General features: G+C 45.1%; 1 protein-coding gene across 6 annotated transcripts in view; it reads right to left on the bottom strand.

Annotated features, from left to right (window-relative positions):
- The window catches only part of EXOC6B (exocyst complex component 6B), a 329,969-nt gene that overhangs the window by 208,355 nt on the left and 108,683 nt on the right, over positions 1-12,931 (bottom strand). For 4 of the 6 annotated variants that reach the window (XM_051798180.1, XM_051798177.1, XM_051798178.1 and 1 more), the window contains exon 7: positions 296-367. The exons of the other annotated variants lie outside the window; for them this stretch is intronic. In XM_051798180.1, the coding sequence (XP_051654140.1) occupies positions 296-367 (72 nt within the window). The remainder of the gene's footprint in view (positions 1-295; positions 368-12,931) is intronic. 6 annotated transcript variants of the gene reach the window in all.

The raw sequence follows: 12,931 nt of genomic DNA, 5'->3' as shown, positions 1-12,931 counted from the left end.
CTCCTAATGCACTGCAATTAGTTCTGATATCCAAATTCGAGAAGGCTGGTGAAAAATTGCTCTTGTTTCAAATCCCAGCAGATGACCAGACTGGAAAATTTGGAGGTTTTCCCCACTGGGAAGCTGATTTCCACCACAGCAAAGGTTAGTGAGCTGTAAGTATTCAGCCAGGGGACTCAGGTTTGCAGTTTAGTGCCACAAAAATCAAAGTATTTCAAAGGTGGACTAGAAATGAGGCCCGTGTTATTCTCAAAGAGAGGGAATTAGTGAGGATGACACATCAAGTGCAAAGTACCTGAATGTTTGGAGAGAGAAGAAGACTGAAGAATATCTTGGCAATTATTTTCCACTGATTGTATCTGCAATCCTTTAGGAAAGGAAGGGAATAAACATTAATAAAAGAGGTAATTACAACAAAGAGAAGACAACGAGCAGACAGGCAGGAATATTCCTAAAGAGTGGAAGCAAAAAGGGCAGAAACCTGACAATGACACTGAATTTGGGTGTTTGTAGAACTGAGGACAACAACAACAACAGGGAAATTCCATCCACAGCTGCTACACCTGGAAGGAATGGTTTGGTCACGAGGTACAACAAGGAGAAGAGCAAGATCCTGCACAGGGGTTGGGGCAATTCCAAGTAGAAATACAGGATGGGCAGAGAAGGGATGGAGAGAAGCTCTGGGAGAAGGATTTGGGGGTGTTGGTGGGGGAGAGGCTGGAGATGCCCCAGCCCAGACCCCCCTGTGCCCTGGGTTGATCCCCCAGTGTGGGCAGAGGGCAGGGGGGGATTCTGCCCCTCTGCCCCTGTCTGAGGTGAGACCCCCCTGCAGAGCTGCTCCAGCCCTGGGAACAACAGCACAAGGACATGAAGCTGCTGGAGAGAGTCCAGAGGAGGCCCCGGAGCTGCTGCCAGGGCTGGAGCCCCTCTGCTCTGGAGCCAGGTTGGGAGAGCTGGGGGGGTTCCCCTGGAGAAGAGAAGGCTCCAGGGAGACCTGAGAGCCCCTGGCAGGGCCTGAAGGGGCTCCAGGAGAGCTGGAGAGGGACTGGGGACAAGGGATGGAGGGACAGCACACAGGGAATGGCTTCCCACTGCCAGAGGACAGAGTTAGATGGGATATTGGGAAGGAATTCCTGGCTGGGAGGGTGTTGAGACCCTGTCCCAGGTTGCCCAGAGAAGCTGTGGCTGCCCCTGGATCCCTGGAAGTGTCCAAGGCCAGGTTGGAGCAACCTGGGCTAGTGGAAGGTGTCCCTGCAGATGGCAGGAGGTTGGAACGAGAAGATCTTTAAGGCCCCTTCAAACCCAAAGCACTTCACAATTCCAGAAAACACCAGATTTCTGGATTTCTCCAAAGCCTGGAGATGAGAAAACCACCATTGTTGCACCTGGAGCTGCTTCTCTGCCTCAAGTAAATCGAGGCAGCAGAGCCCTGACCAGCTGTGCCCTGGCTGGGTTTGCTCTGCTGACCTTTCAGATTCTGTGTGAACGCTTAAACCTTTTCTTTTAAAATGAAATAAACTGAAAATTATTTAAATAATAAAATAAAGTTAAAGAAAATAAACGGGGAAAAAAATAAAATAATTAAATAAAAAAATTCAATAATATATTAAAATTAAATTCAGAGAGGCACCAAGACCACAACTGATCCCTAATGGCACCAGTTAAAACCAGCCATGGGAGTAATCCAACAAAAATAAATATATGCCCTCACACTGCTGTGCCCTGGCTGGGGTTTGCTCTGTTGACCTTTCAGATTTTGTGAACAACATTTAAATCTTCTACTTAAAATCAACTTTTCCTGTAGAAAAACTGCTGTCCTTTAAGCTGCCCAAACACCTTGGTCTGGAGTGAGAACAAACAGACAACTCTTAAGCCTGCAAACGGTTGGGTCTGAAGGGGAAAAAAGTATATTTGATAGATAGATAGATAGACAGATATATAGACAGATATAAAAAATATACAAAATATATGTAACATTTATACATTTATATAATGTTTATATATTATATACAAATATCTATAATTTATATATTATTTATATATTGTTTATATATATGTATATCTATAATTTATGTATTGTTTATGTATTTATATATTATAAGCAAATATACATTTATCTGCATATTACTTACGTATTATGTATTGTTTATATATGTGTGTATCTATATTTTATGTATTGTTTATGTATTTATATATTATATGTTTATTTGTATATTATTTATGTATTATACATTGTTTATATCAAAATATCTAAATATATACACCTATATATAAAATATATATAAATATATAATTTATATATTATTTATATATTATTTATATTGGATATATATAGGATATATATATTATTTATATATTGTGTTATATATATATAAAAATACATAAATGTATATTTAATCTCTAAATTGATGTTTATTTGTCTATTGTTTCTATATTATATATTGCTTATATCTAAATATCTATATACCTATATATCTAAATCTATATATCTCTGTATCTATATATCTATATATTGATACATAGATTGATAGATATATATCAATATATAGATAGATAGATCTATATATTGAGATATTGATACATATATCTATATATCTATATATATATAGATATTGATATATAGATTATATAGAGAGGTATATATCAATATATAGAGAGATATATGGGTATATAGACCCATATATTGATATATCTATATATTGATATATAGATGATATATAGATATATATATCAATATTTAGAGAGATTTATGGATATATAGACCCATATATTGATATATCTATATATTGATATATAGATGATATATAGATATATATATCAATATTTAGAGAGATATATGGATATATAGACCCATATATTGATATATCTATATATTGATATATAGATAGAGAGATATACAGAGATATAGAGAGATATATATAGATATAGAGATAGAGAGAGATATAGATATATAAATATATAGATTTAAATAGATAGATACAGATAGATATAGATAGATATAGATATATAGATATATAGAGATATATGAAAATTCAGAGAGGCACCAAGCCCATGGCCCATCCCTAATGGCCCCAGCTGGTACCAGCCTCGGGAATAATCCCACAAAAATAAATATACGCCCCAGACAACCAGAGAAATACTTTCCCAGTAAATCTTCAGTGCACGCTCTGCCCTCTCCCCCCAGGGTCAGCCCTCCTTGGTGAGTCACCACCTGATTCATTTTCCCGTAACGCTGCGAGTCCAACGATCCAAGAACTTCCAAGTTTTCGTCAAAATCCATAAACACGTCCCGTTCCGTCCAGCAGAACATTGAACTTGGCGGGGCCCGGCACCACAGCGGTGGCCACGAGTCAAGAAAAATCCTCCTTGGAAGAGTCAAAACATCTCCCAGGAGTTCAGTGGAGGAGGGCTGGGAAATGGGCGCCTCCCCAGAGCACAACCGTCCTTTGTCATAAACCAAACGCCCCAAAAAGCTCGCAATTATCCCGATTTTACGGTCGTTATTTCACATTTACATTAAACACACGTCATCCCCTTGGCCGAGGGAATTTATCCATATTGGATAAATTGGCAAAGTCAGGCCCACGTGGATTAATAACTCACCCAAGGCCACACAAGGAGCGTTATCAGAGTCGGGATCAGAACACCAAAAGCCTTGGCTCGACTTCTTTTTTCTCTTTAAACTCCCCTTTTCTTTTTAAATTTGGGCTTCGCCACAAGAAGAAAAACATGAAGCCTGAATTTATTATTCCTATAGGCAGCGAGTTCTCCGAGGTCACGGCACTCACAGAGCCCCGACATCCCAAACAACCCTCCCAAAATCCAGACGAGGAGTCGTCCCCTAATTAAAAACCCACTTCAAGGTCAGTGGTTGTGGTCGAGGTGGAACTTTGGAGCTTGAAGAAAAAAAACAACTCATTCGGATCGTAAAGGTTTTCCAAGGGATGATGCAATGCCCACCACAAATCCTGATGGATCATTCCAGAAGGTCTTTTACTCCACCTCTACCCAGCTTGGACCTTCCCCTTTGCGTCTCACCAAACCTTTGGGTGCTTCTTTGAAACCAGTAGCTACGACTGGTGGTGTTTAACAAACACCCCCAAACACAGAGCTCACAGCCCCCTTAGCTGATAAATCATGTAAATCAAGTTCCTCAAGCCTTGGAAATCCTGTTTCCAACCCATAACCCCGGTAAAGATTCCAATTGTCACATCTTCCTACGACAAAATCATTAATAACTTCAAAAATATTAGAACAATCTCTGCATAAAAGCCTACTGCTCAAAGGCAAATATTGTGCTGCATGAAGTGGAATAAAGTAGAATAAAATTAAACACCTGCCATGAGAATGTTCAGCAGGATTCAGGACACGGCTCAATTGGAATTTTTCACCTGAGCTGTTCTACTTTTGTTCCTGCAAGATGCAGCAGCTGGGGAGGAGAGGTCGAAAGATTAATTAAAAACTTAATTTAGGAGATGACACTCCCAGCAGAGGTGTTCTCTAATTTGCCAGAGGTAAAAATAGCTCCCTCTGCTCCCTCTGTTCTGGATTTTGGCCATAAGAAAATTCATTCCTTTAGGACACCCTAAAATCACTGGAACTGATTTCACATCAAAGATTTATTTAACTTCTTCCTACCCAGACCTATGAACCCAGAGGACTCTCCAAAGGATCGTCAGCAGCATTTCCCTGAGTACCTGAGGGAATGGCTGGAGCTGTGCCTGGGCAGGGTCAGGGTGGATTTTAGGGAAAGATTCTTCCCCCAGAGGCTGGTTGGGCACTGCCCAGGCTCCCCAGGGCAGTGGGCACAGCCCCAAGGCTGCCAGAGCTCCAGGAGGGTTTGCACAACGCTCTGAGGGACAGGGTGGGATTGTTGGGGTGTCTGGGCAGGACCAGGAGTGGGACTGGATGGTCCTTGGGGGTCCCTTCCAGCTCAGGATATTCTGGGATTCTGCTTAAGGGCCACACAAGACCAGAAGGGCTTAAAATCCCCCCCATGTGACAACAAAAAGATGACTCCCCTGCAGGAGGAAGAATTTCCAGTCCTTTCTTTGTGACAATTAAAAGAGGAGATTTCCCCTGAGGGTGGGCAGGCCCTAGCCCAGGTTGGACAGTGAAGCTGTGGCTGCCCCTGGATCCCTGGAAGTGTCCAAGACCAGGTTGGAGCAACCTGGGCTGGTTGAAGGTGTCCCTGCCCATGGCAGGGGGTGGAAGAAGATGGTCTTTAAGGTCCCTTCCATCCCAGAGCATTCCAGGATTAACCTCCACCACAAACTGTTTAATGAGGGGAAAACGAGGTGGAATTGCAACAATCCCTGTGCTGTCAGAGAGAAGAGGCAGCACCAACAAACAATGCCAAGAGAATCCCAACAGAAGGAAAACCCCTGAAAGGATCTGATTCAGCCTCAAGAGATTCCAGACCAGCACAACAACGGGAATTAGGCAAGGACAGACTAATCCATGGGTCAGTGGTGGCCTTGGCACTGCTGGGCTTGGACTCGATGCTCTCTCAGAGGCCTTTTCCAACCCAAATGATTCCATGCTTCCATGATTCCACCAAAACCAGGCTAAAACAAAGCCTCTGCCTCAATTCCACCACCAATCCCACTGCAGGATTTTCGGGATCTCTGTCCCAGCACTTGGAGCTCACACTCGGCCAGCACTCCTGACAAACAGAACTCCCCAACTGCTTCCTCCTGAGCTTTCCAACTGAGCTGCAATTTTCCACATCTTAAAAGAAACTCAACCCTTCTTTGGGACCTGGGTGGCCTTCAGTTATTATTCTGCTTCAATTCTACATTTTCTTATATTATTCCACCTAAAATGGCAAAAGGGATTATATTTCTACGTCGTTTTTTAGCAAGAGGTGGAAGGAAACTCAGAAATTCACACCGAAAATTAAGAAGAAATATATAAATATATATATGTACATAAAATAAATAAATATATAAAATAAATAATTATATAAAATAAATAAATATATAAAATATATAAAAATAAACGTATAAAAATATTTATACATAAGTATGTATATAAAATAAATAAATATATAAAATAAATAATTATATAAAATAAATAAATATGTAAAATATATAAAAATAAATGAATAAGAATATTTATACATAAGTATGTATATAAAATAAATAAATATATAGAATAAATAATTATATTAAATAAATAAATGTATAAAATATATAAAAATAAATGTATAAAAATATTTATACATAAGTATGCATATAAAATAAATAAATATATAAATGTATAAAATTAACTAAATATATAAATGTATAAAAACAAATAAAGATAAAAATTAAAAATAATTTTAAAAAAATAAAAAAAAAGAGAGAGAAAAAGGGAAAAGGAAAAAAATTACTGAAAAAAAGGGAAAGGGAAAGGAGAAAAACAAAACCTGTCAGTTCCTAACTCAGTCTAATACTGGTTTAGAGAGTAAACCAGGTGACTAGAAAACAAATAGACCATAGTTTCTAAACACAACACCCCAGGAATGTGTTTCAGGTGAAGTTTTTTGAGTGTTGGGGTTGTTGGGCTTTGGGATGTTTTTGTAAGAGGAGCAGCAGCTCTCAGACTGCACGTGGGGAAACCTCCTACCAGCAAATAAACCAGAGAAACCCTCCTGAACTCAGGGAAATGGAGGAGGGAGAAGAGACAACCACATGTTAACGAGGTGTAAATAAAAAGTCTGCAAAATTCCAGCTAAAAACCAAAGTCAGGGCACGAGAAACACCTTCCAGGGAAAACTGTGACTTGCAATTGTAGCTATTAACGACTTGCAATCGAGGAAATAAGAATTTTACACCTTAAAGGGACTCAGATATTCAACCCTGAGGTCACAAGAAGGCTTTTTAATTCCTGCTGGTTTTCCAGGATAGTGAAATGCCAGGACTCAGGGACTTATTCCAATACCTCATCCAGGGCTTTGAAAATTATTGTCACATCTCCTCTGCTTCCCAGTGGGATCCATGGATATACAGGACCTCATTCCATCCCCTGCAGGACAATCCAAAGGCTGGGAGAGGAAGCTCTGTGACAGCACCAAGAGGAGGCTGAGGAATCTCACACCTGGAAAGGGGTTGGAGTGGATGTGCAAGGAAGGATGGAGCCAGGCTGGGAGAGCTGGGGGGGTTCCCCTGGAGAAGAGAAGGCTCCAGGGAGAGCTGAGAGCCCCTGGCAGGGCCTAAAGGGGCTCCAGGAGAGCTGGAGAGGGACTGGGGACAAGGCATGGAGGGACAGCACACAGGGAATGGCTTCCCAGTGCCAGAGGGCAGGGTTGGATGGGATATTGGGAAGGAATTCCTGGCTGTGAGGGTGGGAAGGCCTGGCCCAGGTTGGGCAGAGAAGCTGTGGCTGCCCCTGGATCCCTGGAAGTGTCCAAGGCCAGGTTGGAGTAACCTGGGCTGGTGGAAGGTGTCCCTGCAGATGGCAGGGGTGGCACTGGATGGGCTTTAACATCCCTCCCAACCCAACCCACTCTGTGATTCCCTGAACTGTGCATACCACAAGAAGTTCCCGAGCTGACAGACACCAACCACACAAACCCACGGATATTCCACGTTCCTAAACTTGCCAAAGCAGCCAAACATCACTTTTTTTTGGAGGGGCAGGTACTTTGCAGTTTTCTCAGGGAAGCAATAACCGCTCCCAGCACCACGTGCTCCACAAAGCACATCATTATTTATCCTGGTTTACTGCAGGAAAATAACCCAACAGCCCTGAGGTCCAGAGGGGGCTCTGAGCCATGTCCAGCTCAGGCAGCTCCCGCTCTCCAACCCTCCAGCACTCAGGAAAACGCTGACTCTGCACTTTCTCCCTCCCAGGCACGGTGAGGAATGAGCTTCTCCTTCCCAGATTTGCAGCACGAGCAGCCAAAAAGGGAGAGAGAGAGAGAGAGAGAGAGAGAGAGAAGGGACAGAGTTCTTCTGAAGGCCACGTAATAGTTTCCTGGTAATTATCCCCCTTTCCCTGCTCCCGGGGCTGCACCGACGGCGGCGGCTCCGACCTCGCAGCCAATAAATAAAACCTTCAGGAACAGCATTAAAATCATGCACTGGAGCACAGGAGCGACTTCACCTCTGCAAGGGCTCCTTTCATCTTTCCAAGGATCCCACTGAAGCACAAGCCTTGCCCTGGAAACCTGCACTGCTTGAGGCTGAGGGAGGAAAACACGGGAATTCCGCAGCTCTCCCCCTGTGACCCAAATCCAGGGACACCTGAGCCACCACAGGTGGAGCCAATTCCATAACAAACGAATGAACTTTCATTTTACCCTGATTTTTAGGGTCTGAAAGGGGCACCTAAGAAGACAGAATTTCTCAGCTGGCATCATTGTCAATTTGTTATCAGATGTAGAATAAATTTCTGATTTGAGAGACCTTCACCTTCTACAATTTGGAGGTTTTGCACTTCCCCAGCAATTCCTGGCCCCCACTTGTGTCCTACCCTCATACACCCCAAATCCTGCCAGCCAGAAAGCAAATATTCAGCTGGACATCCAGAAAGGCAAATGATCATCAACAGGTCTTTTAATTTAAGGTCCCTTCCAACCCAACCCATCCTGGGATTCTGTGATAATGTGATTTTAGGTCATTATGGTGGCACTTCACATTGCTTTAAACATATATGGATGGAAAATGGCACTGATGAAGGAACACCCAGACAAGGAGGGAAAACTGCCTGTTGCTTCCCAAACCCAGCAGCCAAAAATAAGGTTTTCGTCTCCAAGTAGGTGCTTGGAGGTTCCTGAAATGGATGAAGCAGAGCGGGAGTGAAAGGTGAGTGCAACGATTGTCCTGGGCCTTCTAACAAGTAGATATTCTGATTTCCACTGGAAAAAACGACTGTGAAAATCCCTTCCCTCAGGGTTCCCTGTGCTATGAAGTCAAGGGGCTCAAATCCCACACTTCACTCCTCTTTGTCCAGGGAAATTTGAGGCACAGGTTTTCTCTGGAGAGAATCAACCAGGATGGGATGGATGACTTGTAACCAGCCTGTCCAGCTCTGGCCAACAGCACAGAAGAGTCCTTTCTGTCACATCTCTCATTTTATATCCCTGACACCTCCAACCCCTACAAGCCACAGCCGTTGGGATCTTTAATTTAAAGCACAAATTAAAGGGGGAGAGAGGGAGGGAAGACCAAAAAAATCTGACCACAAAACACAGAGCAAATGAGGAACAAAAGAACCGACCTGGAGCCGCGGGAGCTGCCCCTGCTCCTTCCACCAGACAACCCAGGAGCTGCTCCTACAACTGCACCAAAAAAAACCCTGAGGTGATCCTGTCTGATTTCCAATCACCTTCCCCCAACCTTCCAAGATTTCCACAAAGATCACAGCCTTCAGGTGCTGGAATGGGTCTCAGCTGGGAGTTGTCCGACCATCCCATGAGGAATGTGCAGTTTTGGGCACCACAACGTTGGGAAGAGATTGAGCCATTGGAGAGTGTCCAAAGGAGGCAATGGAGATGGGGAAGGGCCTTGATTGGAAGCCCTGTGAGGACACTGAGGGCACTTGGGGTGTTCAGCTGGAGGAGACTGAGGGGAGACCTCAATGGGGTCTTCAACACCCTCGGGAGGGGCAGGGACTGAGCTCTGCTCTGGGGGACCAGGGACAGCACCCAGGGAAGGGCTGGAGCTGTGCCAGGGCAGGCTCAGGTTGGATCTCAGGAAAAGGTTCTTCCCCCAGAGGCTGGTTGGGCACTGCCCAGGCTCCCCAGGGCAGTGGGCACAGCCCCAAGGCTGCCAGAGCTCCAGGAGGGTTTGGTTGATCCTCAGGGGCACAGGGGGGGACTCTTGGGGCTGGGCCTGTGCAGGGCTGAGGGTTGGGCTGGATGGTCCTTGAGGGTCCCTTCCAGCTCAGGATATCCTGTGATGTGCGAAGATGTGATCACAGAATAGAATCACTGAATCATTTAGGTTGGAAAAGCCCTCTGAGATCATCAAGTCCAACCATCCCCCAGCACTGCCAAGGCCACCACTGACCCATGTCCCCAAGTGCCACATCCACAGGGATTTTAAATCCCTCCAAGGGTGGGGATCCACCACTGCCCTGGGCAACTTGACAAACCTTTGAAGGAATTTTCCCAATATCCAACCTGATCCTCCCCTGGCACAGCTGGAGGCCGTTCCCTCTCCTCCTGTCCCTTGTTCCTTGGGAGCAGAACCTGACCCACCCCAGCTCCCCCCTCCTGTCAGGGGGTTGCAGAGCCAGAAGGTCCCCCCTGAGCCTCCTTTTCTCCAAGCTGAGCCCCCCCAGCTCCCTCAGCTGCTCAGGTTTACAACAAACATGCAAAGTGATCGTTTCATTTCAGATTCCTAAACTCACCTACTGAAACATGTCACCAGCCAATCCCTCCACAGGCAGGAAATTTGTCTAGAAGGTGGCCTCACACACCACCTTATCCTGCCGAGGATTAAGAGGATCTTGGATTCTAAAAATGAGAGTTAACAGCTGAAAAATACAGGAGCCTCAGACAGGAAAAAAATCCAGGGTGAGGAAGAATTATTTCTGACTGTTGTCTGACAGAGCATGAAAGGTCTCCTGGAGACACCAAGCCATTAAAAAGTCCTGTACAGCCTGAGCTGAGGACCCCCATGTTACTAATTTACACTTTTAAGGGCTTCAATAGGAGCTCCCAGAGCACTGACCCTGCAGAGACACTCACACATCCTGAGGGGTGGCTTCACTCTCACATCATTTTTTGAGCTGCACCTCAGAATTGTAGAGCAAAGATGGAGCTGGTCCAAAACTCAGCTACAAATCCAAACCTCTTTGTCTGCCTGTTTTAATCCCTGGGAAAACAGAGAGCACATCATGGAATCTTTAAGGAAAAGCCCTCGGAGATGAGCGAGTCCAACCGTTCCCCCAGCACTGCCAAGGCCACCACTGACCCATGTCCCCAAGGGCCACATCCACAGGGATTTTAAATCCTAGGAGGGATGAGGACTCCACCACTGCAGAGCAGAAAAAAAAAACTAAAATCACCACCTGAGCTGCAATGCACACTCAGGATGAGAGTTCCTGACAGGACAGGACCTCACTCACCATTTACAACCCATTACTTCTGGTTTTGGACACTCCAGACCCACCACTGCCAACCACCATCACCCTGGCAGGCTCAGGCACAGGGGGAAGTGACCAAAAGGTCACTTTAAAGGTTGGAATTCATGACCTTGGAGGTCTTTTCCAACCTGGATGATCCCAAGAAAAGCAGCAGCAGCAGCAACACTGGTGGCCAGAAATGAGGTGACCACCACAGCACGTTGGGAGAGTCCTGGAAAACCTCCTGACTGGTTTATTTTTCCATCTGTTGCCAAACACACCCCAGAGCACATGTATTGCTATTTGCATCCTGGTGTTGGGCAAGAGCAAGAAATATTTCTTAGTAAGAATTTAAAAATAAATAAATAAATAAAATAAACCTTCCATTCACACCGAAACATCTCCTGGACATCCCTGTGGGCCTAATTCCCAGAACACCGAAATCCAAACCTCCAGATGGGAAAAAAATACACTGATTACCTGCCAGGAACCTCAAGGGTGCAAAGGCAGGGCTCTAATGACAGTCTGTGTCACCACGTGGCTCCCACACAGCAGCTGGGGAGAGGTTGTCAGTCTGGGTCTGAGTGACTTGTCAAGGGAATGGCTCCGGGATTAATTAAATGTTCCTCCCTGCAGCTGTGAGGGAATTCATGTGGAGAATTCCCTCATGGCACCAAAGCTTCTCTGGAATTGTTGGGCACGGAGTGACCACAAGACCTGACTCCATAAGAGTTGGACTCCACGGTGCTTGTGGGTCCCTTCCAACCCAGAATATTCTCTGTGGGAAATATTCACGTCTGAACATTCACATTTTAATCCAAAAAAATTGAATATCTGCCTCAGAAATGCGAAGGGCAACTCTAAGAGTGACCTGACACCCTCAAAATAATTAAAACATTGACAGGGGGAAGAACCATTCCACCACTTACTCAAGCAAAGTGTTTGGTGCTGGAGTCATCACCCCACACGAAGTTTGTGGCACACAAATAATCCTCAGCTGAGGAGGCAAAGACATTTCCCACACTGAGCCCAGGAAAAGGAAAATTAACAAGGAAAATTCCGCTCAAGGCCATCCAGGACTGTCCCCATTTCAGCCTGGAGAAGAGAAGGCTCCAGGGAGAGCTGAGAGCCCCTGGCAGGGCCTGAAGGGGCTCCAGGAGAGCTGGAGAGGGACTGGGGACAAGGCATGGAGGGACAGCACACAGGGAATGGCTTCCCAGTGCCAGAGGGCAGGGATAGATGGGATATTGGGAAGGAATTCCTGACTGGGAGGGTGTTGAGGTCCTGTCCCAGGTTGGGCAGAGAAGCTGTGGCTGCCCCTGGATCCCTGGAAGTGTCCAAGGCCAGGTTGGATGGGCTTGGAGCAACCTGGGCTGGTGGGAGGTTTCCCTGCCCATGGAATGGAACAAGATCATGTTTAAAATCCCTTCCAACCCACACCATTCCAGGATTCTATGATTTCCTGTACTGACAAGTAGAAGATGCCCAGGAAATGCCTGTTGTTCTCCTCCTTCTCCTGCCTTCAGCTCCATCACAGCAATTGTCTTTCCCATTGGAGTGGTCCAATCCCAGCCTCTCCCCTGGCCCAGTCTCAGGAATAAACTGACATTTCTTTGGTCACTCCCCATTTTTCCAACATTCTGCTGCTAATCCTCTTTACTCCACTTAAACACGGCACGAATTCATATTAATTATAAAGTTAAGAGTGCCTAGAAATTCCCTGAGACCAGGGAACTTGCTGCAGATTCCTCAGGGGGGTGAGGGGTGTCATCACTCCTCAAAAAGCCACACCACCTTAACTACAGAGCCCGAAAAATTACAATCAAGACCAAACCATCCTATTTCCATTCCCACTTCAACCAATTAACAAAATGTG

Source organism: Manacus candei, unplaced genomic scaffold (assembly GCF_025592945.1).
Source record: "Manacus candei isolate 608988 ecotype Guabito, Panama unplaced genomic scaffold, ASM2559294v1 h1tg000048l, whole genome shotgun sequence".
NCBI classification, from domain to species: Eukaryota; Metazoa; Chordata; class Aves; order Passeriformes; family Pipridae; genus Manacus; species Manacus candei.
Note: the sequence above shows the minus strand (reverse complement) of the source record. Positions and strands in the feature narration are given on the sequence as shown.